At 38.9% G+C, this 26,128-nt stretch overlaps 1 protein-coding gene and 1 long non-coding RNA gene across 4 annotated transcripts in view; one reads left to right on the top strand and one right to left on the bottom strand.

The window, feature by feature from the left end:
• Window positions 1–18,897: 18,897 nt before the first annotated feature.
• On the bottom strand, window positions 18,898–20,967 carry LOC309479706. Its single transcript, XR_014199386.1, has 3 exons — window positions 20,816–20,967; window positions 19,690–19,884; window positions 18,898–19,320 (listed from the first exon to the last, which is right to left on the bottom strand). It is a non-coding gene; the product is annotated as an uncharacterized lncRNA (long non-coding RNA).
• Window positions 20,968–24,196: 3,229 nt separating this feature from the next.
• LOC309479619 (60 kDa lysophospholipase-like) overlaps window positions 24,197–26,128 on the top strand; it is a 106,569-nt gene continuing 104,637 nt past the window's right edge. The window contains exon 1 of one of the 3 annotated variants that reach the window (XM_082143786.1): window positions 24,197–24,408. In XM_082143786.1, coding sequence (XP_081999912.1) covers window positions 24,240–24,408 — 169 coding nt within the window. In that variant the 5' untranslated portion in view covers window positions 24,197–24,239. The remainder of the gene's footprint in view (window positions 24,409–26,128) is intronic. The other 2 variants (XM_082143784.1, XM_082143785.1) reach the window with 2 other exon arrangements.

Raw genomic sequence — 26,128 nt, 5'->3', positions numbered from 1 at the left:
TTTTTTACAGATGTTAAAGTGTTACTGATTTGTTATACACCGATTCAGACGTCTTGTGAGTTCAGTGTTGGACAGATCAGTTGTTTTAACCATTCATTAAAGTAAAATCGGTTCAAAGGAGTCATTAGTTCGCGAATCGGACGTGTCATGAGTGGACGTGTAGCCTACGGCACGCGTTGTGTGATTTTCCCGGCAGTAGGACATCGCACAAGATTTGTGTCAACACAGAAAACATTTCATGCACTGGATATTTTTTTTTCGTTTATTGAAATAGTGGTTTCAGCTGAATGTGTGGAACGCTTTTCAGAGAAGATAAGGCAAGTTTTTTTTTTTTTTTTCACAATTCACACTCCACGGACCGAAGCGTCACATATGGACGCTAAAGGGTGCTTTGTGCGTCGGATATTGACGAACTTTCGAAAGCGTCAGTTACATGACGCCTAAACCTACCCATAACCGAAGCGTCACATATGGACGCTAAAGGGTGCTTTGTGCGTCGGATATTGAAGCATGGTTGAAAGTGACGAAAAAGTGACGATTTGGGGTGAGAATGTGTTGTTATATTACGCTCCCTTAGCGTGATCCCAATCAGTCGTAACGCTATGTTAAATAAATGTGCTAAAGTTATTGTTGTTTAGAAATGATGCAACATTTATTATTTATAAACGATTAGCTATATAGAGCTAGGGTAGGTAGATATCAATTAATTTCTATATATCAATGGATGGGTCAATAATTAATTTTGAGAGACAAAGTTCTTCACGGTCAGGTTGATGTTTTGTCTGGCTCAAACTTAGCTTATCACGTGTAGGTTTAGCTGCCCCTAGTGTTCTCTATTCACTTTCAAAATTAATTTTCTTTTTAATTTTCTTTTTTTGCCTGTCTTTAGCTTGCGTGAGATGGCCTGCTCTGGTAAGACCCTGTTTACACCTTGCATTAAAACATACTCCACATGGTTTCTGGGGTAACATACAGTAGATATTGGAAATATGTGAACTTGTTTGTTTTTTTACAGTCTATGGTGTGAACACACAAAAGACACATTTATAATAGGCACATATTTATATATATATATGTAAATCTCTCTCTCTAAGTAAAGAGTTGAACTGCACACTCACTCAAATATTTTGATTATTTCCAACCTCATACATGATAAAACCCACATTAAAAACTTTTCCCATGAAGGTAGATTCTGGTTTGAGTTGTTTCTTATAAATGAGATGATCTAATTATCTAATTTATATCTTAATATAAATTTTTCTTGAAATAGCTTACTGATCTGGACTAAAATGTAAGCTATGTGCACTTAATGTGGGTTTTATCATACTCTGTCTTTACCAAGTTCTCTTTAACTTGCATCTCATAAAGGTGTGTTTTTGCTTTAGCTACTTAAGGAAATGAAAATATCTCTCTCTCTCTCTCTCTCTCTCTCTCTCTCTCTCTCTCTCTCTCTCTCTCTCTCTCTCTCTCTCTCTCTCTCTCTCTCTCTCTAAACTTGTATAAACTAGAAACACCCATCTCTTTTTTTAACTGCATTCCAAACCAATAGCTTGTCTAGTAAATAAACGACTTACAGAGACATACATGGACATGTTTTTAATGTCATTTTCAATTTTCTCTGCACAGTCCATCATCAGTGCCAAAAGAAATCAAAGTGGGTTGATACTTTTTCCAAAAGGAGCAAATCGATGCAATCCACACTTACCTGACATCAACTCTGGGCAGCACACACCCACAGTGACAAGATCAAATTCACCATGGATGTCCTTTGTTATTTTTTTAATGTTTAATTTTTATTTTTTTCAGTGAGCAGGAGCACTTTTGACAAGAGGATAGAAAAACAGTTAAAGAAGAGTGGCAAGCCATAGTGGAGTCATCTACGGGAGTCATCATAATTCATAAATGGTGTTACTGTAATAAACATATTTTTTGTGAACAACAATATTGTCTCTTTCTTCTAAATGGCCCTTGGAATTTTAGAAAAGGGATAACACAAGAATCAATACAAGATTATTGTATCATACACAAGCGCTTTACCCTTTTCCACTATGTTTCTTTTTATCATTTAATCAATAATTCACAATAATTCTTTGAAATATATTATGCCTCACACACACACACACACACACACACACACACACACACACACACACACACACACACACACACACACACAAAGAATAAAATACAATGGCTTGCACAGGGGTCAGGAATCTTTTTTTGACAAAAGACTTCGTGCTTGAACCCCTTGTGCAGGGCTTTCACTGTGAGGTTGAGTTACCAACAGAGGAGCATAAATCCTCTCCTAGTGTGTGTGTGTGTGTGTGTGTGTGTGTGTGTGTGTGTGTGTGTGAGTGAATGAGTGAATGCTTACATCCAGGGGCGGCGCCAGAGAATGTTTAACGCAGGGGCTGAGGGGGTGCTAGATCATTGACAGGGGGAGCTTATATATATATGAAATTGAACAAGTGCAACATTCAGCATTCAATCAAATATTCTAAAAGATGTAGGCTATTATTAATAATAATGTTATTTCAACATAATATCTCGTTATTTCGACATAATATGTGTGCGTGCAACAAGCAAGATGTGCATTTGTAAATCCGGTGACGCGTGCATTGATTTTTATTAATAAACTAGTGTTTTCTGTGTCCGTGTCGGCTGCAAAGATGAAGTTGACGATCGCCATATCCGTAGTAAACGCGCCTATAGAGAGTAATGCACATAATGGATTACATAATCAAAGAGTAGCCTATTTCTTTTCGTTTTGAATTATTTTATTTAAAGACATTTCAAGCTTTGTGTATTTGATGTATTTCTCATGTCTGTGAGGCATATGAGTTTCGGTTAAGTTGGGATGAGATGCGCTCCAGTTCACGTGCAATGTAAGTGACCGCGCCGGCGCCTCCATGGTTATATTGTCTGCTTATTATTTATGAAATCCAGGCAAATGGTTGATGAAAAATTTATTAAAATTAAGATACATTTTATACCAAACGAAATTCACTTTAAAGAAAGGTTTTCTACAAAACAAAACTTAATGAAGTGGTCAAAATCATGTCTGACCCACTCCATGTCTCCCGATATATTGCGCATCCTATCTTACTTGTGCTGTTCACTTTTCATAATCAACATAGATGAAAAAAAATTTTTTTTTTATAATATTTTAATAAATATGAAACTAAATGTGCTTTTTTAATGGCTACAACAGTATAGTAGGCCTACAGACTCTCTATTTGTACAAATTGCTGCACATTCATTTAATTCTGAATTTTGCAAACACAAGTTGAAAGCCATTTGTTCAAATCAAGTTCACGGATAATTGTGCGTGCATTTATTAATCATTATGATACTAAAATCAAAACAAAGTAGGCTATGTACAAAAAATCAGATGAGCCCAGAATATGAACGCAACGTTTAATTACATGTTAAGCATTTTCCTCTCATAGAAAACCATTATAAGAACGCTTAATGTAGCTTAATGCAGATTAGAATGTCCCTTTATCAGTGATGCGCGGGTTGATCCGAAATGAGCGGGTGCCTGCGGTCACCCGCGGTTACCCGCGGTTACGAGTCATCCAAAAATATTTTTAATGATATTCGGGTCGCGGTCGGTCGGGTCGTTTGAAATAAAGATGCCAATTAAACCTTTGTAATTTATATAGTAGTATAGAGAGCATAAGCGGAGTGGAGCGGTGAGAATCTTCGCTCATCGCTCACGGAACTGTCCACCCCTCCGCTCCCCCGCTCAAAGCTACATCAGGCCGCTCCGCTCATTATCGCTCGATCAGCGCTCAACGCAGTTTGATCCGCGCTCCACTCAAATCGCCCCCCGCTCGCTCCAAAAAGGGGGAAAAAAATCTACATGTAGCCTATATCACTGTAGCTTAGACCACAGCCTTACCTCCTAAAGAACTAATGAGCAACAACAACATTTTTCAAATAGAAATGTTTTATTTCAAATGACAAATTAGGCCTATGTAAGAAGGAATATAGCCTACACAAAGTCCTGTAAAATTAAACGAATAAATGGGCCTAATAATATGAATAACAATTATATAAACAAAAATATAGCCTACATAAAAATTTTACTATTAGGCCAGAATTTTGATAAGTTAACTTTTGTGCAACGCGCACGATTAAAATTTAAATGGGCTTATATCCATTGTACACACAAACTGCTGTAAAATAAAACGAATAAATGGGCCTAATAATATAAATATGAATAACAATTATATAAACAAAAATATAGCCTACATAAAAAATGTACTATTAGGCCAGAATTTTGATAAGTTAACTTTTGTGCAACGCGCACGATTAAAATTTAAATGGGCTTATATCCATTGTACACACAAACTGCTGTAAAATAAAACGAATAAATGGACCTAATAATATAAATAAAATTTATATAAACAAAAATATAAAATAAATATACATAAACGTTTTAAAAGTAGGCCTAGGCTAAATTAACTATTAGGACAACATTCTTATAACTGAACTTGTGCGCAGCGCGCAGGATTAAAATTTAAATGGGCTTGTATCAATTGTTTGCATTTTACGCTGTATTTAATTTAGGCTACACTTTAAGTTACCGTATTCAATTTGCTAACCTTTTGCTTTCTTCCCAGCGTGTTCACATATCACACTGCATGTTTTCGAGAGATGTGTCTTTTTAGATTCCAAAATTAATCTTTAGGCCTACTGACTGAAACGATGTCGTTTTCTTCTACCACATAATAGTTAGTTTTACACCTGTATGACTTCTTATTTTCCTTTTTGAAGTAGCCTACTTTTTGAACTCCATTATTGAGCCGAGTTTTGACTGAAAATAGAATCCATCTTGCAGTCATCAACAGTAGACTGAGTCAGGCTTGACTGAGCATGCTTCAGAATCTTGGTGTGCGCGGAGCGAAATTGGAGCGGGAAATAGGGCGACGCTCCATCCTTTTAAAAATGCCGCTCTGCGTTCTGTCCAAGATCCGCCCGCTTGCTCCCGCTCCACTCCGCTCACATGCAATTTTCTATGAAATACATAGGCCTACACTTTATTGGCTGAATAACTGGCGCGAAGATGACGCACGAGCTCAGTCTGCAGGTAGAGATGGAGGCGGCAAGAGAAAAGGTGAAGACTGGGGAGTGGAAGCTCCGCAAATACACAAACAGAAAGAGCAAAGTTGCCGAAATAATGAAAGATAATGACCAAAGTGCTGGCTTTGTCATGTGTATTTCTTGCTATGCATTTACTAGCCTACTTTTAAAAAATGCGGGTCAGGAAGCGGGTCGGGTACAATATTTTCTTTCTTTTTTTTTGCGGTCCGAGTTGCGGGCGGGTTAGTTGAAAACGTCGGTCGGGTCCGGGTTGTTTATACATTGACCCGCGCATCACTGCCCTTTATTATGTCAAAATAACGAGATATTATGTTGAAATAGCATATATTATGTCGAAATAACGACTTATTATGTCGAAATAACGACTTCTTATCTCGAAATAACAAGATAAGTTTGTTTTGTTTTTTTCTTCAAAATGCGGTTCAGGGCTTCCATAGAATACAGCCTGAATATAATTGCTTCCAGAAAAATTTTTTGGGGGTGCTATCAGGGTGCTTTGGTCTTTCTTGGGGGTGCTGAAGCACCTGGTAGCCCCTCCATAGCACCACCCATGCTTACATCTATGGTATGTTTACATAAATATTAGATCGTTTTCTGTGTATTTAGCCGTTTAGGCACGCAACCATATGCTTGTCAACGGCTTGTCATGTTCCACTCAGATCGCATGCTCAGATAGCATCCTGTCAGTAGTTGCGTGAAATGTTTCGAAATAGTTGGCTAATGAAACTTTTTGGAAATACCCCAGATGTACAGAATTTCAGGAAAATGGCCAACAGGTGGATTTCTGTAGAACACACTTCCCTGAATACATAATGTGAACACGCGTGGGAGAGAGAAAGCCTGGAATGTAAACCGTAGCAACTGCCTGTAAAACTGGCTTGAACGGGAGAGCGGGACACACCCTAATGCTTTTTGACTTTCTCAGTTTTTTGTAAATCTACTTAGTGTTCAGAGTAGGCTTTTTATTATTCTTTTTTTACATTAATTTCCCACATGTCTAGTCCAATTATGTGGTTTTGTTTTATTAATAAAGTGTTGCCTATACCTTTTTCTTGATATAGCCTACCCCGAAAGAATGGAAGTGAAATGTGACAACATGCCCCATAGACTACATTTTAACATGTGAGGGGTACATTGTTAACATTACCATATGACAGCTTAAAATGCTATCTGATCTAATAAAAAAAATATGTACAACTCTTGTAATCAAATGTCTCAGGGCATGTGATGCCTTCTGTGCCTCCGTGAAGCGCTCAGCAAACCCTTTATCTTACCCTAATATCTAATACCTTTATAGTGGAGACTGGCGAGTCGAGGAAGGCGGTTCTGTCTGCGTCCCTGATCTCTGTCAGATTTAGCCATAAATGGCGCTCCAACACCATGAGGCTGGCCATGTTACGACCAATGGCCTGAGCAGTGTTTTTTGTGGCTCGTAGGGCCAGGTCGGTGGTGCTGCGCAGGTCTCTGAAGGCAGCTGGGTCAGGTTCCAACTCATCCATAACACGGAGGAGCTTAACCTGAAACACTTGAAGGACCGCCATGGTGTGTAATGCCAAAGCTGCCTGGCCAGCAGCAGTGTAGGCCCGGTCAGCAAGAGCAGAAGATGTTCTGCACGGCTTAGATGGGTGTGCAGCCTTTGCTCTCCAACCGCCAGCGGTGGAAGGACACAGATGAGCGGCCACAGAACTAGCAGCCTCTAATTCCTTTTTTACTTTTCTGTAAAAAGCTCCGGAAAAATTACCTCAGGTAATACTAATCCCTTGCAATTAGACCCACTGCAAATATTTATGTAAATATTCTGTAATTTTCTATTTAAAGGGGTCGTTGAGTATGATTTCACTTTTCTAACTTTAGTTAGTGTGAAGTGTTGCTGTTTGAGCATAAACAACATCTGCAAAGTTACAACGCTCAAAGTTCTAAGCAAAGGAATATATTTGCTTTTAAAGAAAAGGACTACAACAAACGGCTGGTAGGGACTACACGACATTCCTCCCGGGTTAGTGACATCACCAACCTTAAAATGTACATAAACCCGCCCCCGGGAACACGCAGTCCATGTTGAGAAGAGGAAAAGTTGTTGTATAAGAGTACATTTGTGAGTCAGCTCAAACTTTAGCATCCATCTTTTCACATGCAATAGAAAGTCACTCTGTGTGCATCTCACAACAGTTCTACCAGAAAGACTTGGGAGAATAAATACTGTAACAATTAAACATTTATTAACAGCCCAACAAGCAATCAAGTTCTTTGGCGTAGGCCCCGTCCGTATCTTGCAATCCGAGGGTCCGGATCTGCATATCCTGCCTGAAGACGAAGGCAGGGGCGCAGCCGACCCCCTGCGAGGTATAGGAAGGGACCATCCTGGTGGTGGTGGGGTGGATGGAGGGAAGGGACCATCCTGGTGGTGGTGGGGTGGATGGAGGTAAAGACCCATCTTGGTGGTGGTGGGGAGGATGTAGGTGAATTGAAGCGTCAGCATCTGCGAACTCAGACGTGTGTAAGTACCTTTTATACCACAAGTATAGGAATATGATTAGATAGATGAGAAGGTAATAAGTGACGTAACAAAATATGCTAGAGCTTCATTTCCTAAACGAGCGATTTATAGATTATCATGACAGAATATGCTAATTGAAGATAGTTAACTCCACATCAGCAACATAAATTCATCAACTAACCATTCAGAGACGTCCTGTTGCATTCTACATGTTGTCACTTCTTCTTGAGTCTCTCCATCTTTGTCTGACTCCGTTTTAACATTAAAGGCAGAACAGTTTCTGTCATTTTAGTGTGTCTGTGTGAGGTAATCGCAGCTGCTAACACACACACGAGCTTGTGAAACCCCGCCCTCTGCAGCAGCTCATTTGCATTTAAAGGGCCAGGCACAAAACGGTGTGTTTTTGCAAACCATCAAAAAGTGACAACTTTAACATGCTATTTAAAAATATCTGTGGGGTATTTTGCGCTAAAACTTCTCACACACACACTCTGGGGACATCAGAGATATATTTTACATCTTGTGAAAAGGACATTTACCACCCCTTTAAAAGTACCTTTTCGCGGGAAAAATCATTCAGTAACGTTCTAGGCAGTGGGACCTCAAGTCTGTGGCAAAACTCAAGTGTTTTCCGCATACCATTCAGACAAACAAACAAAAAGAAGGTTGAAAGCACTTGTTAGAGGCACAAAATTTACTTTAGCTTTAGGTAAGTGCCTATTACCAACACAATCCAATCAGAATTTAATGAATGAATCGTTCGATCGGACCTAACTTTTATATAGGCTAGGCTATAGGTTGTATAAATGATATGTGTTTGCGCACATGATATCAGGAAGCAACGTAGTATGCACATGAAGACAGGGAGGGGATGGCGGTGCATTATTTGAGTTACCCCTCCTACTTCGATTTCTCATCCGTGCAAATTGGTCATTAATATTACATCCTGTGGTAAAATTACATTAGGCTACTCCATCTACCCTTGTAAAACTAATCCCGTCTGAATAGGGTTTTACAAAATATGATTAACGTAGGCAAACTGAGCACTTCTATTATGCTTGTGTAGATGCTTCATGACTTTTTTTTTTATAAGTTACTCCTGGCAGTGGCACGGGCGTAATTTCCTATGGGGACAGGGGGGACATACACATTAACATACACTGCTGCTTGGTAACTTCAGACTGTTAGCTAAGTATTTAACGAGTCCACTTTAAACCGCAGCATTTTCTGTCAGCAGTGTATGACAAATAGTGCTGTCAATGTTAACGCATGCAATTAATTTTAGTCCAGCTTTAACGCGTTAAAATATTTCACGCAATTAATGCAGCATCTGTTTTTTCTGTCATCCTTTAGCTATAGCGTTATATGATCACACTCTTGTTCACGCAAATTCTTTTAAACCATGCGCGACAAGGCAAAAGAGAACGCGCTGTCAGTGAATGTCCTCCTGACACACAAACACGACGCACAGAAAGACCCATGCCAGTATCGCACAGACAGCGCGCCAGTATGGAGTTCTTGCTTGAACGAACAATAACACACATTTAGCCAAAATGTACGTTTTGTTGAATATCCTCACAAGAACAGTCTTAAATTAGTTCAATAAAATCTTAAATGAAAGTAAAGAGTAGTGAAAGAATGAGGTGCGTGAGATCCTGTCAACAGTGGCAGATCTTAAAGTGACAGCAGCCACTAATTCTCTCTGTCAGTAAAGTTAATCAAAGAACAAAGGGAACAGAGAACATTACTAACTGTTCTTGACTAAAGAACGCTTGTAGTTTTAATGAGGATTAATCTTATTTATTTTATTTTTTATTTATTAGTTTATTTAATAGGGACCATGCATATTCATGTACATTGTTGTATGAAAATACACCATGTAAATATGCCAGAATTAGTAAAAAGATACTACTTTTCATCTGCAGTCCCTAGGCCGGTAACATAAAAACTAACAAAAGGATAACCAACAATCATACAACATTCATTCACTATGACAACAGTACACATAGATAAAAATATACATTGACAATACAAACAAACAAGACAAAAATTCATGATAACAATGACATTATACATTCACCACTATACTACATTTAATTTAACAGTGAGGGTGTATGACTGATAAATGTTACAGTTAAAAATGAGTACATCTCTGGTTTTCTAAGAGCCACTGTTTTAATTGAGTTTTAAAGGTGGTGAATGTAGGACACTCTCGTATCACAAGGGGCAAGCTATTCCAAAATTGACCGCCTATTATTGACAATACATTTTGTCCAAAGGTGGTACGTCTAAATGGTATCATACAGTCCCCTTTTACAGAGGCCCGTGTACTACCTCCGCTTGCAAGTTTTTGAAAGAAGGCATGCAGCGGAGGTGGAGCAAGATTACCTTATAAACTAGACAAAAGTTAGCCTGGTTAAAACCAGACCATTCTCAGTAGTAACTGAGTTATGGTCTGGCAAAGCTCCATAGACAAATAATTTCCAAAGGGGCGTCACCAACGGACGTCGCTCAAATGCCTCTCGGCGCAATTGGATAGACCTAAAACTCCAAAAACCAATCAGAGCGATCGTCATGTGTAAAGCCATATGCTGCGTCCCAATTCGCCTATGTTACACTATGCCATAAAAGTATACTCTTTTTGTGAAGAAAATGTATTTACTTTTGAATGTGTAGCAAAAAAGTAGGCAACTTTTGGACATACTACATCATCTTTATCGGACGGGTCTGTCGCGTGCATCCCGTCATGTAAACTGCCCTGTCAATCATCTTGTCACAGTTAAAATCCTCTATTAAATCTAATTTAATTTCCTACCGTTTCGGAGAGAAATATAGTAGCACGTTCATCTGCCAGTGGGTCTTTCATGGAGACTGTCCTCGTGTGTTTGCAATTTGAATATAATAATGCTGCATTTAATTAAAAGTTGGTGCGCTTCACCAACGGAGTGGACGTCGCTTAAAATGCCTCTGGGCACAATTGGATAGGCTAGACCTAAAACCAATCAGAGCGATCGTCATCGTGTAAAGCCCGCCTCAACGTTTCTGATTGGTGCCGCGATTTCCACGGCATGGAAATGGCTTTGAATGAGCTCTTTGCCAGACTACTTGCAGAGCAAATCTAAATTTGCCGGAAGTTGTCTGGGTTTTCCCAGGCTAGACAAAAGTACTTGAAACGTTTGAAATTGTCAAAACTTTTAAAAAATTGTCTCTCTAAAATATTGCAATGGTGAAATGACAATGCCTTTTTATCAAAAGTTTTTATGGCTTTCTTAAATAGAGATTCAATAGTTTTAAGACTCGATATGCTAGTTAATGACCAATTTATAAAACAAAACTCAATATGTGAAAAAATCATAGTATATAAGAACAACTTGGCTGCTTTGGTGTTAAGAAATGGCCTAACTTGTTTAAAATTCTGCAAACTGAATTTAACTTTATTTGCCACCTTTTTTACATGATATTTGAATGTTTAGGTGGAGTCACGGTGACGCATTGCTGCCACATACATATCATTTTTTCCACTCAATTATGTCGTAATAACGAGATCTTATGTCGTTAAAACGACATCTTTTCTCGTAATAACGAAATCTTATGTCATTTTAACGACATCTTTTCTCGTAATAACGAGATCTTATGTCGTTAAGACGACATCTTTTCTCGTAATAACGAGATCTTATGTTGTTTTAACGACATCTTTTCTCGTAATAACGAGATCTTATGTCGTTAAAACGACATATTTTTCTCATAATAACGAGATGCTATATCGTTAAAACTACATATTTTCTTGGCCTTATAAGGACATGTGTAGTCATGTACAAAATATGCCTTTATCCACATACAATTGACTGCCTATCGCGCCTTTATCACACTTCTACGTTCAAAAAGTTGAAGAAATAGCAGCCCCCAATCATGGACATTCATGTTAAAAGATCAAATTCTGTACACACCTTATTAATAGCAGATGAGCCCAGAATACGAACATTGCGTTTAATTGCACATTAGGCTAAGCGTTTTCCTCCCATAGAAAGCCCTTACAATAAAGAAAAAGCTTAATGGCTACTTCAGTGATAAAGATAATGCTGTAGGCTACACACCTTATTAATAAACCATACTATCCTACAGAAAAGCAGATGAGCCCAGAATATGAACGCAATGCATTTAATTACGTTAAGCGTTTTCCTCCCATAGAAACCCTTTAAAGAAAATATATAGGTGGCTCTTGTGTCTTTCTATGGAAGGATGGCATTGCGGTGCACAGCAAATCCTTTAAATGGTATTCAATGCAAAACAAAAATGAAAAATATAATTAGCCAATAAAATAAACAAATTATTGTGCCATTAATTAGCCCACAAACAATATTTATTTTAAAGCCTAAACAAATTTATTTAAAGAAAAACACCAGCGTTGGGCGTTTATCTGTATAGGCTAAGTGTTTCAGCCGCCCTTTTCAAACTGGCTTAAGAAAACGCAACATAATTTGATTTGTTAAAGGAGAACTTGGTAACTTTTTTCACTTAATAAAACTGTCTAGAAATCATTTGGATGGTTAAACAACCTGTTCTGGTGATATTGGTGACTTTCCCCGCTCCCCCCAGCGTTCCCAGGCGGAAAACCAACCTTGCAACTTGCAACACTACCGTCCCAGCAAGTTAGAAATTGGAAGTTAGAAATTGGAAGTCTCGTGAGAAGCGAGAACTAGAACGAGAACGAGCGCGAACCACAAATTGCTTTACGGCAATTCGACATAAACACACACGCATGTATGATGTATTACCAGATGACCCACCTCGGTAGACATAGCTCCACGCGATACAGTTGGCTTGCTCCGATCAAAACAAACGCACATGAGCAGCGGTAGCGAGGGGGAGGAGGCCGCCGCAAGTGAGTTTTTTACGACTGTGTTGTGAAATATACGCCCCCCCACAGCTGTAGGGGGAGCTCGTGGGGAAAACATGCGACAACAAAAGGGAAAATCAGCGAAGAAGTGACTAGAGTTCGCTAGAGTTACCGAGTTCTCCTTTAAACACGAAGAGGACTTATCCGTCTGGCATGGCCGCTCGCTCTAACGTTAACCTAGATAAATGTTCGCTATTATTAAGCGCATATCCAAGTGTTTGTGCGGACTGTGGAGCGCGCACTGCATGACATGGAGGCGCCGGTGCCATCACTCGCATTTTCCTATCAACAGTGGAAACAACTTAAAATATTCCATCATTTCTGGTCATACAGAAAAGAATAATACATCAGTCGCAACTGCTTTTATTTGTGTAAACTCACAACAACAAGAAAACGTTGTGCTTTTGTAAAATAAAATAAAACGAACAGGGCGCTTTCATGATCTCTGTGAATTGGAGCGCGTCTCAAAAATGAACTGAAAAACAGTGTATAGACAAGCCTCACAGACGAAAAAAATCCAATCGAAAGCAAATACGTACGGTACCATCTGATTATGTAATCCTGTCCGAAAGGCGCATCTCTAGAGGCTAAATTACAGCGAGATGTATGGAGATATGTTTGCAGGCAGCCTACACTGATTTAGAAAAGACTAGTTCATTAATAAATAATTAAAATGCTTCGTTATTTTTTTCAGACACATTTATTATTATTAGTCTATTTTTGCCGGTGCTTTGCGGCAAGTTTTATGCATGCGCTTGAGCGCGGAATATAGCACCCAGGATTGAATACGTGCGACTAGTCCAAGTCTAGAAAAATCTTTATGGTAACTCTATGGTAACTTTATGGTAATTTATTATTTAATATTGACATTATTTAATTAGTAATTAGTATCCTTTACTTGCTCTTTACATTAAATTAGTTGAGTTAGCATAGCAATAATAAAATAAAGTTTAAATTAAGATACTACCGGTAACCATATTTCTATATAGCATTGCTTATTCCACCACACAAAGGACTGTTTATAAGGTGACAATCTGTATCTTGAAGATTTTTGTATTGTATTGTATCTTCTGTTATAAAGATGAAGATTGACATTCACATCAAAATATGAACACAATGTTGTAAAAAATAAACTTTAGATGTGTTTTGACTACTTTTTGTTTAATTATATCTCTAGGTAATGAAGATATAGGCCTAGCCTATTAACAAAAATAAATATTATATATAATATATTATATAAAAAAACGTATAGGCCTATATAAAATAATTTAAAAAAAGGGCCTCATTGATTAATTTCGCCTGACTGGAGGCTGCAACTTGCTTAAGCTTTTTGAACGTAGAAGTGTGATAAAGGCGCGATAGGCTGTCAATTTTATGTGGATAAAGGCATATTTTGTACATGACTACACATGTCCTTATAAGGCCAAAAAAATATGTCGTTTTAACGAAATAGCATCTCGTTATTAGGAGAAAAATATGTTGTTTTAACGACATAAGATCTCGTTATTACGAGAAAAAGATGTCGTTTTAACGACATAAGATCTCGTTATTACGAGAAAAGATGTCGTTAAAACGACATAAGATCTAGTTATTACAACATAAAAAATAATATGTATGTGGCAGCAATGCGTCACCGTAATATATAACTCCTAAATACTTAAATTCATTGACAATATCAAGCTACTGTCCTCTAAAGAACACATTAGAATGTGACACCTTCCTACTTTTTTTGGTGAACGCCATACAGACTGTTTTTTAGTGTTTAAATAGAGACATGACTTAGTGAGCCAGTCATCAATGTGAGCCATTGCTGATGTAAGTGTGGATGCTATCTCTAAGTAGGTCTTATCATGTGTAAAGATTACAGCATCATCTGCATACATCTGGACATCAACATTTTTACATGCCTCTGGCAGGTCATTACTGTAATATGAAGTGTGACCAAGATCGGACCAAGTATGGAGCCTTGAGGGACCCCTACTGGACATTCACTAAATGAAGACTTTGAGTCATTAATACGAACACATTGCTTTCTACAGGACAAGTATGATTTTATCCAGTTGAGAGCTTGCTCAGAGAAATTAAAATATGTCAATTTAGATAAAAGAACTTCATGATTTACAGTATCAAAAGCTCGCTTTAGGTCTAGGAAGACAGCACCAACATAAGAACTCCTATCTAGGTAGCCTTTAACCTTTTCCAAAAACAAACAATTAGCTGTTTCTGTTGAATGATGGGCCCTGAATCCAAATTGCATAGGGTGGAGTGAATTATTGCTTTTATTGAGATGCTGAATCAGTAATTTAGCCATCCATTTTTCAAGGATCTTAGAAACAACAGGTAAAATACTGATTGACCGATAATTGTCCATATCCGATCTTTCCCCTGATTTAAAAAATGGGTGTGACCAGGGCCATCTTCCATGCTGATGGCACGATGGATTGACTTAAAGACTGATTAATCAGATGTGTAATAGGCTGCAGAAGGACCTCTTTGTGCCTTTTTAAAAAAATTCGTATCAAGGCCATAGATATCCATGGCCTTCGAATTTTTTAAGCTATTGATAGTGTTTAATACCTCTAATTAAGTTATTTGTTGTAGGTAAAAAATCGGCTGTGCACAACTAATGGAGCGAATAGAGTAGCTAGGTGAATTAAAAAGTTGAGTTATTTCATAGACAAAGTCTAAAAAGAAAGTGTTTAGTTCAGTAGCTATGATAGTTGGATCTGTAACTAGTTCAGTGTTAATTTTCAACTCTAAAACTTTATTGTTATAATTCTGTTTTCTGCCAAATCAGCTTGTTGATGGTTTGCCATATCCTCTTCCCATTTCCTCTAGCCTCTTTAATAGTATCAATAAAAAAGTTAGCTTTAGCTTGTCTCAGCGTTTTTATTACTTTATTTCTTAATGAGGTACATTTTTGTCGGTCTGTTGTAAGACCTGATTTTAAAGATTGTTTCAATAATTGATCTCTTTCCTTCATAAGTTTCCTACATTCTACATTTAGCCAGGGCAATGTGTCCCTGCTTTTCTTATGGCTCCGCTTTCTGAGGTAGGGTCCCATAACTTTATTAATTGTTGACGTAAATTGATCACAGTCACTCTCCAGATCTCCTTTAGAGAGGACCCCGTTCCATTAAATCTCTCCTAATGCTACCCCAAGGTTTTCCTGTTGACCAATTGGAACTGATTCATATTTACATATTGTTTTGGCTGAGGGGAGAAAACTATATTTTTTTAGCTTCCTGGCAAAAAGAATAGGCCTTTATCGCATTTCCTGGTTTCGCAACGTTCGAAATCGCCAAGCAGTGTACTCGCACTTCCGGTGGTTACTTAGTTACCAGATAAACTATGGCTGCCTCCTCTCGCCGGTGCTATTGCAGTGTACCGGGTTGTTCAACATCAAAACAAAGACAGCCATACCTTAGCTTCCATGACTTCCCAAAGGACGAACATCTCCGCAAGGCTTGGGTGAGATTGATAAGGAGGGACGAAGGTCCTTCGTTCAATATAAGTCGGGGAAGTACGTTTGTGTGCAGCTTGCACTTTGACGAGGAGAGCATTTACGTCTCGAAAAGTGGGCGGAGGAGACTAAAATCCGGTACTACGCCAAGCCGATTTTCGTGGAACAGCTGGGGGGAGACTCGTGTGCTTCGCCAGTCAGTTTACGATCGGGTTAATGCGCGTTTTGAAGTAACGTTAGTTGAAGAGTTTCAGAATAGCGACTCTGCTATAGAGAACGCGGATGAACAGCCTACAGTCGCGGAGGATCAAGAACCTGCCAGTGATCACAATTACACCCGCGACTCCGCAGGTGGACTAGATGCTGATGCTGCTGCCGAAACCATCAGGCAACTGGAGGCTAAGGTCAGGAGTTTAGAAAGACAACTGAGGGACCTGTCATGCACACTAAACATCAACAGATACTGTGCCACTGACGAGGAATTCCGGTTTTACACCCGTTTTCAGTCAGAGAAGGTGTTTTGGTCGTTTTGGGAATCGGTTGCCCCCTCAGCATCTAGGCTAGTCTACTGGAGCAGAGCTCAGAGGGCAAGCGATGTCATGGCATTGGAGAAACCAAGCCCGAACCGGAGGCTGGCACTTGTGGATGAACTGTTTCTTTACTGCTGTAGAGTTGCCGTTGGTATGAAGGAGAAGGTGATTGCCGACATATTTGGCATTAGTCTCTCTACGGTAAGTAGAATAATAATTACATGGGCCAACTATCTATTCATTGTTTTGGGATCAGTGCCAATCTGGATGACAAGGGAACAGGTGCAAGCAACAATGCCACCAAAGTTTGCACAGTACTGCCCGAACGTGCGTGTTATTCTGGACTGCACAGAAATAAGATGTGAGGCACCATCATCACTTACCCTCCAGTCAGAAACATTCTCCTCCTACAAGAACACCAATACTTTCAAAGGTCTAATTGGCATTGCCCCATGTGGTGTTATCACCTTCATCTCAAAGCTTTTCACAGGTTCAATATCAGATCGAGAAATTACACGCCAGTCAGGGATCCTCAGCCTGTTTGAGCCTGGAGATGCATGCATGGCTGATAAAGGCTTTGTCATGGACCAGATGCTGTCTGATGTTGGAGCAACCCTCATAATCCCCCCCTTCAAAATTGGCACCAGGTTCAGCAAAGAGGACACAGACAAAACCCAGAACATCGCCCGACTAAGAATCCTGGTGGAGAGAGCCATCAGAAGAGTGAAGGAATATCATATCTGGGACACAACCGTTCCTTTGACCCTTTCAGGGTCCGTCAATCAGCTATGGGCAACTTGTTGCTTAATGTCCAACTACCAAGGCCCTCTGGATGTGAAGGGTGATGTCCCAGTGTGAAACCCTTAACATAGGCATAAGATGAATGATTCAGATTTGTTTGGTTTACATTTTATTTCATTAAAACATGACATAGCATTTATTATTTATATATATTATATATATAGCATGACATATATACATTTATTATAAAAAAATAATTTATGTGAAAATTAGTACACTAACGTAACATGTATACACACAAAAAAATCAGACACTCATATTACATTTATATTTACATAAATTTAATTTACAATTTAAACAATTCGTTAATGGATTAAGTACACGTGTGTGGGAACATTTGTTTGTTTGTGTGTGTGTGTGTGTGTGTGTGTGTGTGTGTGTGTGTGTGTGTGTGTGCACATGCATGTGGTGGTGGTGATGATTAGAGAGTAGGTATGTCCGTTCCATAAATAAAATCAGAAAGAGACCCCATTTGTTTGTATGTGTCTGTGTGTGGTGGGGGGGGATGTATAGGTTTACTTTAGTTTCAGGTACGTTTCCATATATGTGGCAAAATAAAATAGATCAAGTTTATCTTTCATTTCACTGATCAGCGACTCGTTGCGCCAAATTCGCTCTACTGTGAGGTCACTTTGTGTGGATGTAATGAAATCACACCATTTTAAACCAGTTATGGCTAACTGGCCTTGCACTTGCCAGAAATACTTGTGATTTTTTTTTAGTTTGGCCTGACCACCAATAAACTTCACATGTTTAACCTCTGTTATACTGTTAACATTTGGGCATTTCACTTCAGCTAACCCAAAGGGTGGATTTGCAGTTGGATCATACACTTTGGCATCAGGGCTAGCACCGAGGTAAGGCGCATTAGGATTCACAACGAATCCAGAAGGAGCAACACTGACATTGCAAAGGTCACTGTACTGTTGTAAAACTTCTGGCTCAAGGTCAATACCCCTTTTCATGGCAGGTGTTTGCCTTACCCCCTTTATGATCCTGGCTGCCAGAGCCTGACTAGATGACTCCCCTCTAACGCTACAAACTTCGCCGAATCTACTGGAAGTTAGACGGGGCTGTCGGACTTCCTTCCACAAAGGATTCTCCGACTGCCCCCTTGTATTCTCATCGATGATACTTGCACATTCATGGGTTAGTTCTAAACTCTGTATGTGATAAAACTGATGACAATTGGGGACAAAATGTAGATGCCGTTCTAATGTGTAGCCACTAATTAATGGAAGTTGTGGGAATGAGGGGGCTTCTGGATGCTTAATGATTTCTCGGGGTATTACTGGTGTACACTGATAAGAAAGAACTGAACCTCGAGGGACTAGTCCAAATTTAGAGTCCACTAAAGTCAGGTCAGAGAGGCCGCATAAGATTTTACAAATGCCAGGTTGTGGCTGATGGTTGCGTAGTTGGGCTCCAACTGACAACACCATCGGGTGCGAAAAATTGGCATAAATGTGTGAATTACATACAGTGAAATGAAAAATGACACAGAATAATGACACTGAAATATTTAATACAAATAAATAAAAATGTTAATTTTGATCTTATTCATCAGTGCTCATACACACTGCAGTGTCGTGGTCACTATTTAGACGAACACTAACGTGTGGTGAAATTTTCACGCATGTTTAAGAGCCATGGCTTATGTTAGATTAAAAACCTACAAGTTCCTTTGAGTTTGAAAAGTCCTGTACACAGTAATCATCAAAATATCTCTTTTCCTGTCTCTTAAAATTAGCATCCGCAGGATGATTTTAAAATCTGGACATTTTCAGAGGCATTTATTCAACTAGGTGTTAACAACAGCACATTGAAAATACATAACCGGAAGAATCGATACACTGCTTCGACGAGCACTTCCGGTAATCAATTCTGCCGTGATAAAGGGCTTTAAGTAAATAAATGAATACTTACCAGCATAAGCGCGATACAGAGTAGATTTGACACTACTGCGTCCTAGCGCCTTCGGCTTTCGTACCACGAGCTCATCCGTGGGTTCGGGACGAATCCCCTGTATCAACACAAAAAGAAATTAAATGCAGTTGCAAGTCTTAGAGAGTATCAGTTTAATTCAGCACACAAGCCATATTGTAGGTGTACATCCTATGCAGGCAACCGCTGCTCTGCAAAATAGAAGGAAACAAATGTATACTGAAATGTGATGTGTGGGTTGTGAGTAATTCTAGAATTTCAAACATCATTATTGAGTATACAGCATGTATGGCTATATCTGAGGGACCCAGACAAACCATGTGAACAATTCATATGGATGAGGTGTAGGATACGGATACACTGTGCAGAAACATCTACACCAGAATCAGTATTCCAACAGTGTGCACTTACAAACTTTAAAGACACAACTTGCATCAGACAAACTTACCTGTGTCCTTGGACGGTGCCATGATTGAATCACACCGGTGCAGGACAGTGGGGTTGGCACAGTTTTCAGCCCCATGGTGCTGTAGTGAGCTGTTTGGAACAGGAGTGCAACCACATGGTTGCATAAAGCCATTCCAGCAGCACACGAGCAGGAGCATTCATTTAACTCCACGGGTCTAACGGCATGCAGCACAATCTAGAAATGGAGAACATATACTTGAGGGAAAGTTTGGATGTTTAGGCTAAATTTTAGCCTATACAGTAATTAGCATTTATCTGACACTAGGAACATTATTGTGAAACTAGGTTGAACAAAATGAAGGCAACAGCAGAACAAAAAAAAGGTACATCTGCAACAGCAGATATATGGAACAAAAACATACTGAACAAATGCACCTGAACCTTTATAGGTCTGAAACCATGCTCTATTCACTACACATTACAAGTGTGGGGTAATTTGGTACTGTAGCACTGTCTGGATCCAAACTGTAAATCTGATGAAATCCATCAAGGATCAGAAAGATTAGGCTACTATCCACATGATGTCCTGTTGATAAACAAAAGACTACAGAAAGCCACTAACGCATGTTGACGAGTAAGTTAGGAACTAGAGCATGATTCCGGCCTGAACTTCCTGACAAGCAATGTAACCTGAAGTGTATGTGGCTCTTCATTCTTTCGCATAGAACGGTAGCAGCTCGCCTGCACTACCACTTCCTCACTCACTAAATCTGACACTGCATTAAAAAGGGGGAATAGTCACACATCATACTGAAAAAGGATTCAATGTTTAACCACATACAACTTAACCTTAGGCTGTGATTCTTAAACTGCCGCAACGGCATTTCGGAACGTAGTGATCATCAAAACATCGGGCCATTAACGTTAGCTAGAGCCTTTGGGGCTCCTCAGGCAAAAGTTTAACTGTTAATGACCACTGACACTGACATACTCAAGTGAAAGCAAAAAAATAAAACTTGAAAGCATTAATAATCAGTCACATTGTTCGAATTATTCAAACAGGATACGTTTTTTTTTCTGTATTTGAACCTAACAAGCTGACGAATAGCTTTAAACATAGCAAGCTAGCGATAACTCGCCAACAGAACAGAATTCAAGCTACTTACCTCTATAATTGAAGACAAAATTTTCGTAGAAGAACTTGTATCCTTTCTCCAACTTGGATGATTTTACCTTTGAGTGTTCATTTACGAGTCGCACCACATCGTCTTGGCCAACTTTTGGGAGATGCGAGAGCGAAGTTGTCCAGCGAATACAGGCAGCCGTGTCGAACGCAATAACCGGAAGACGCAGTACACTGCTTCAGCTATTTTTGACGGCTACTTCCGGCGTTCTATTGTGATGCGATAAAGGCCTATGATATTGTGATCTGACAGCCCTGTCATTAAATTAAGGGTCTTAGTAATGCGTTATGGTCTATTTGTGAACAGTAAATCTATTTTAGTTTCAGATCGATTAGTTATTCTTGTGGGTTGTTCAATTAACTGTGTAAGATTAAAATAGTCTGTAATATTTTTTAGCTTTTTTCTACCACCCTTATCACTCCAGTTGACATTAAAATCCCCCATCAATATAACCTCCTTGTTAAAATCCAGACTATGGAGGAGATTTTTTAACTGATCATAGAACTCAAGCTTCGCTGAAGGTTTTCGATATAGACAGATTAAACTAAATGTCATTTCAACTGAAAGTGAGATGTTAACACCAACACATTCAATATCAGTTTCACCAAGCCATTCAATTTGTTTGCAGTTTATAGTACTTTTCACATATAATAAAACTCCCCCTCCCTTCCCATGATCTCGGTCTTTCCTAAAAACATATATCCTGGCATAACAAGTGCCTCCGGAGATGAACGAGTTAATCAGGTCTCTGACAGTCCAAGAAAATCAATATTAGAATTTACAAGCAAGTCTTCCAGTTGTTCACGTTTGGTTGCCATACTCCTAATATTTAAATGTCCACCAAACAGCCCTTTATAGCTTTACATCGAGGATCCCACACAGTTCGAGCCTGATTAAGCGTTTGGAAAAACTTTGCGGTGCAATGTTTTTTCATCACGGGATTCCTAGATCTAGTTGAAGGCATAGTCAATGTTAGACCTACATCATGATCCGGAATGTTTCGGGACTCACCAATGGACCCAGACAGCACGTTCAGTCTTACCAACGTTGGCAATTGGAGGGCACCAGCGGCAAAGTATCGGAAAGGGTTTTTTCCCCTGCACACCAAAAAAACTTAGGTGGGTGAACCATCGGCGGGATGAGTGTCTACAGCCACTCCAATTCATGCACACTCCGGAGATCGGCGGAGGAACCGTGAGGAACCATTTTGCCGATCCCGCTTCTTTTTTCTTTTTTTTTTCACAAATGCTGCTGCCTACTAGATCTACCGTTGGTCCACTTTTTTAAACCAAGGGGGCATTTAGGTGGCGCGTGCACGTTTTTATGCGCATGATCAAGTCAGAAGCATCGCCTCGGTAGGCCTACTCAACGGACTCTCTTGATCAGGTATGTTCCATTTCAAACACATAATTTTCAGGCCAGTATGTGTTTATTTTGTTTTGTGTAACGTTACTTATTTTTTTTATTGAAAAATATTCTTTTGTTAGAAAAGCGTCGAGTTTTCTGAGAAATGTTTTCGATAAACGGATGACAGAAGTCACGGCGCCGGAGGATTAAAGTTACGTGTTTTTAGACTTGGTTAGTTTTTATTAACTAACTGTTGACTTGGTTAGTTATTATTAACTGACTAATATGTTCGCGTATTAAATATTTTCAGTGAGTTATTTTAGACAGTATTTTTAGACATGAGGGGAACTCGTTTTCTCTTTCAGTCTGAGGAGAATCATTCGGTAAACAGCCAGGTTAAACTAATAAACGGTCATAAAATTGACGGACTGTCTTTTTCCCACACAAAAATGACATCTGTCCTTTTATAATTTTAACCCCTTACACTCTAGGCATTTTTAATGATTTTGTCTAAGTGACATGCTTAAAATTAAAGGCAGCTCTTTTGAAACTTTACTTTTCACTTTACACCTCTACAGTTGCAACATGAAGTCGTGCTGGTATTGAAAAATATTGTGAAGGTATTAAAAAAGGTATTAAAAGGTATTAAATTCAACTTAAGAATTTCATATACCCTGAAAGAGCAAGGATGCACTGGCCCACGAATGGCACAGTCTCCCCCTTTTCGCATTCCCTCCGGTCTCGATGCTCCCTCAGATCATCGAGCGGATCAGGGACACCAAATGTGCAGTCTTCCTAATAGCCCTCCTCTGGCGGACCAAGATATGGTTCCCAGAGTTGATGCAGCTGCCTATGACAGCTCCGTGGCCCGTTCCACTGATGAAAGACCTCCTCACGCAAGCGAACAGGACGATTTGGCAACCTCGTCCCGACTTGTGGGCCCTTCATGCATGGCCCCTCAACGGGTATCCAGGGACCTCCCAGAGGGAGTCCTGAACACCATAATTGAGGCTAGAGCTCCGTCCACTAGTCGTCTCTACCATCTTAAGTGGTCAGTGTTTACCAGCTGGTGTTCAGCTCGGAACCTGGACGCGGGCCGTTCCCCCTCCCACGCTCAAAGTGTACATGACTAGAGCCTAGGGAAGGCCCTAGTAGCCTTCCACACCCCGGTGGCCGGTCTATCCTTGGGGAAAAGCGACCTGATTGTTCACTTCCTTAAAGGAGCCAGGATCGATCTATCTATCTATCTATCTATCTATCTATCTATCTATCTATCTATCTATCTATCTATCTATCTATCTATCTATCTATCTTTCTTTCTTTCTTTCTGATGGACTGTATTGCCTTAACTTTCTGGCTATGCTTTTTCAAGCCAACTTAAAGTTTGCCAACAAACTTTTTTATCTAGTTATTATTATTATTATAAAACGGGGATATTTGGCCACATATATAAGTTGACTAAAAAATCATCTTTTAGAAATTGAACTTAATGCCTTGATTAAAAAAAATTGGAAAAATCCAACCTTTAAGGACACCAATTTTCTTTGTGAATGAATAATGTATCGTAAATAAATAAATGTTCTTCCTTAAAATACAGAGATTGGCATGGTTTTATTTCAGTTAGCCTAATAGCTGGTTTGATTTGCATTGAGAGATGATCTTATGGAAAGTACTCCATGCCAGTCTCTAGGTATGGTGAAGGCTATGTGATGATGTGGGGCTATTTTAATTCCAAAGACCAAGGGAACTTTATCAGGATGCATAGTATCCGGGATCCATGAAGTAACTGGCCTTTAAAAATAAAAATCTGCCTGCCTCTATGGGAATTTAACATAGGGGTGTCCAGACTTTTTGACTTTATATATATACACACACACACACACACATATGGACACTTGTTTGTACTTTAGTTTCATATTTGGCAGTTTTTTGTAAAATGTTTTGACTTTTGTGGGCAGTCCTAGAGATTTTCAGAGGGAGGGGTTTGCCACTATACCATATAAGCGAGTCTGATATGGCAGAGTGGAAACACACAACCCCGGCTCCATCTTCAACAAGCATGTCTTCTCTGGGTCAAGCTCTTTCTCGAGGCAGGATAAGTCGGCCTGATGCTTTTCAGTTGCAGAAATCTCTCAGCCAGTGCTCCAAGTTAGGGATGGATGTCCTGGAGGTGAGTGTCCTGGTCATATACACCGGCGGAACCATTGGAATGAAGGAGACACCTGAAGGTAAACACCATCACCAGCGCTCACACACACCTGCCTGCATGAGGGTTCACATATGATATACAAACAATATTGTGCACTACGCAGTAATATGTTGTGTTATGTTGTTTGACACATTGATGAGATTATTTGTTTGCTGATCTCATAATTTTTTTTTTTTTTTTTACTGATTATGAGGGGGAGTTTAAATGGTTGATGTAAATATTAATGCATGGGTCTTTGGAAAGTAGCCTATCTTTAGGATGAACCTATAATGTATTAACGCCATTATATGGTATAAATATCAAACCAATTGACATCTGTAAAATAAATGATGCTCTGCATCTCTAGATCTAATTCCAATTTTCTGAGCATGTATGCCATGACTTAACTAACCTGTACCAAGATTATTCAATAAAATATATTATATATTTTCAGATAAAAATATTTTACAAAAAAATGCCACTTGATTATGCACAAATGTGTTTTTATGTTTAAATAAACTTTGGGATAGTCTGTGTTAGATTATTTGCTTATTTTCAAGTCAAAACTAAAGTAACAGTACAATTTGAGATTAAACAAATTGAGTAAACAACTATTTCAACTTCACATTCAGATTTATATTAGGCAATGCATTATTTTGGTAACTTCGTCTTTAAATTACCATTGCCAGTCTAATGATTTTAATGATTATCAATGGCAACATTTTTGTTTTATTTTTTAAATCTAAATAAACCAACATTCATTTCTGCATCTTCAGTGGATGTATATTAGAAGGATGTAGCCTATATCATGACCAAGTTAACATGCACACCAGTACGCCAATAACTCGCAAAAATCAGCTTTTTGAAATAACCTGTTGTCCAGGTTTACAAGCCCTTAAAAATAATGAATGTCTTAAATTCAGATTCAATGGGTCTTAAATATTTTTGGTCACATCGTACCGCTAAAGTTTTTCCAGTCTGACGGACCCAATGTCTGTTTACAATCATATTGGACAGACCGGAAAAAAAAAATGATCCCCCGAATTATAGTGACTGCGTCATCAGAGAGAACTACAGGAGGCTGACCAGCCTCGAAGCTATCTTAAATGCAAGTGAGTGAATGCAACTTTACAGAAAAATGGCTTGAGAACGATAAGTTCTCATGGTGGTTAACTTTAAGTTTTAGCTTTTAGTAAGCTGGTGTGTTTCAAACCAATGACAAAATTCACATTTAGGAGATAAACATACAAAACTTACAGTCTCTCACTTCCTCTAAAATGGATCACAGATTTTAAGGACGTCACCGCGGGCTTCAGCTTCTCATCACATCTTCTGTCATCAAATGCTCGCTAGAATCTAAAGCGTCCCGACCCCTATGCTATAATTAGGCTTGTTTGAGATGCCTTGCCTCACTTAAAATGTAGGCGAGAGTATAGGCGGCTGCTATGGCAAGCCGTTTTATCATATAAAACTATGTTTTGACTATCCATAAATATATTTTGGATAGTCATACTTATAATTTGACTAGTCAGAATTACATTTAGAGATATCTGCAATTATAATTGCACTAGTAAGAAATCTGATTTGAGATATCTTTAAATACATTTTGACTAGTCATAATTTGACTAGTCAGAATAATATTTAGAGATATCTGCAATTATAATTGCACTAGTAAGAAATCTAATTTGAGATATCTTTAAATTCATTTTGACTCCATTTAAGATATCTGTAATGTGATCGGTTCTGCGCAGATTTTGCTC

The sequence above is a fragment of the Leuciscus leuciscus genome (genome assembly GCF_965113295.1).
Source record: "Leuciscus leuciscus genome assembly, chromosome: 17".
NCBI classification, from domain to species: domain Eukaryota; kingdom Metazoa; phylum Chordata; class Actinopteri; order Cypriniformes; family Leuciscidae; genus Leuciscus; species Leuciscus leuciscus.
The sequence above is the reverse complement of the archived record's forward strand: the minus strand, read 5'-3'. Positions and strand labels throughout refer to the sequence as shown.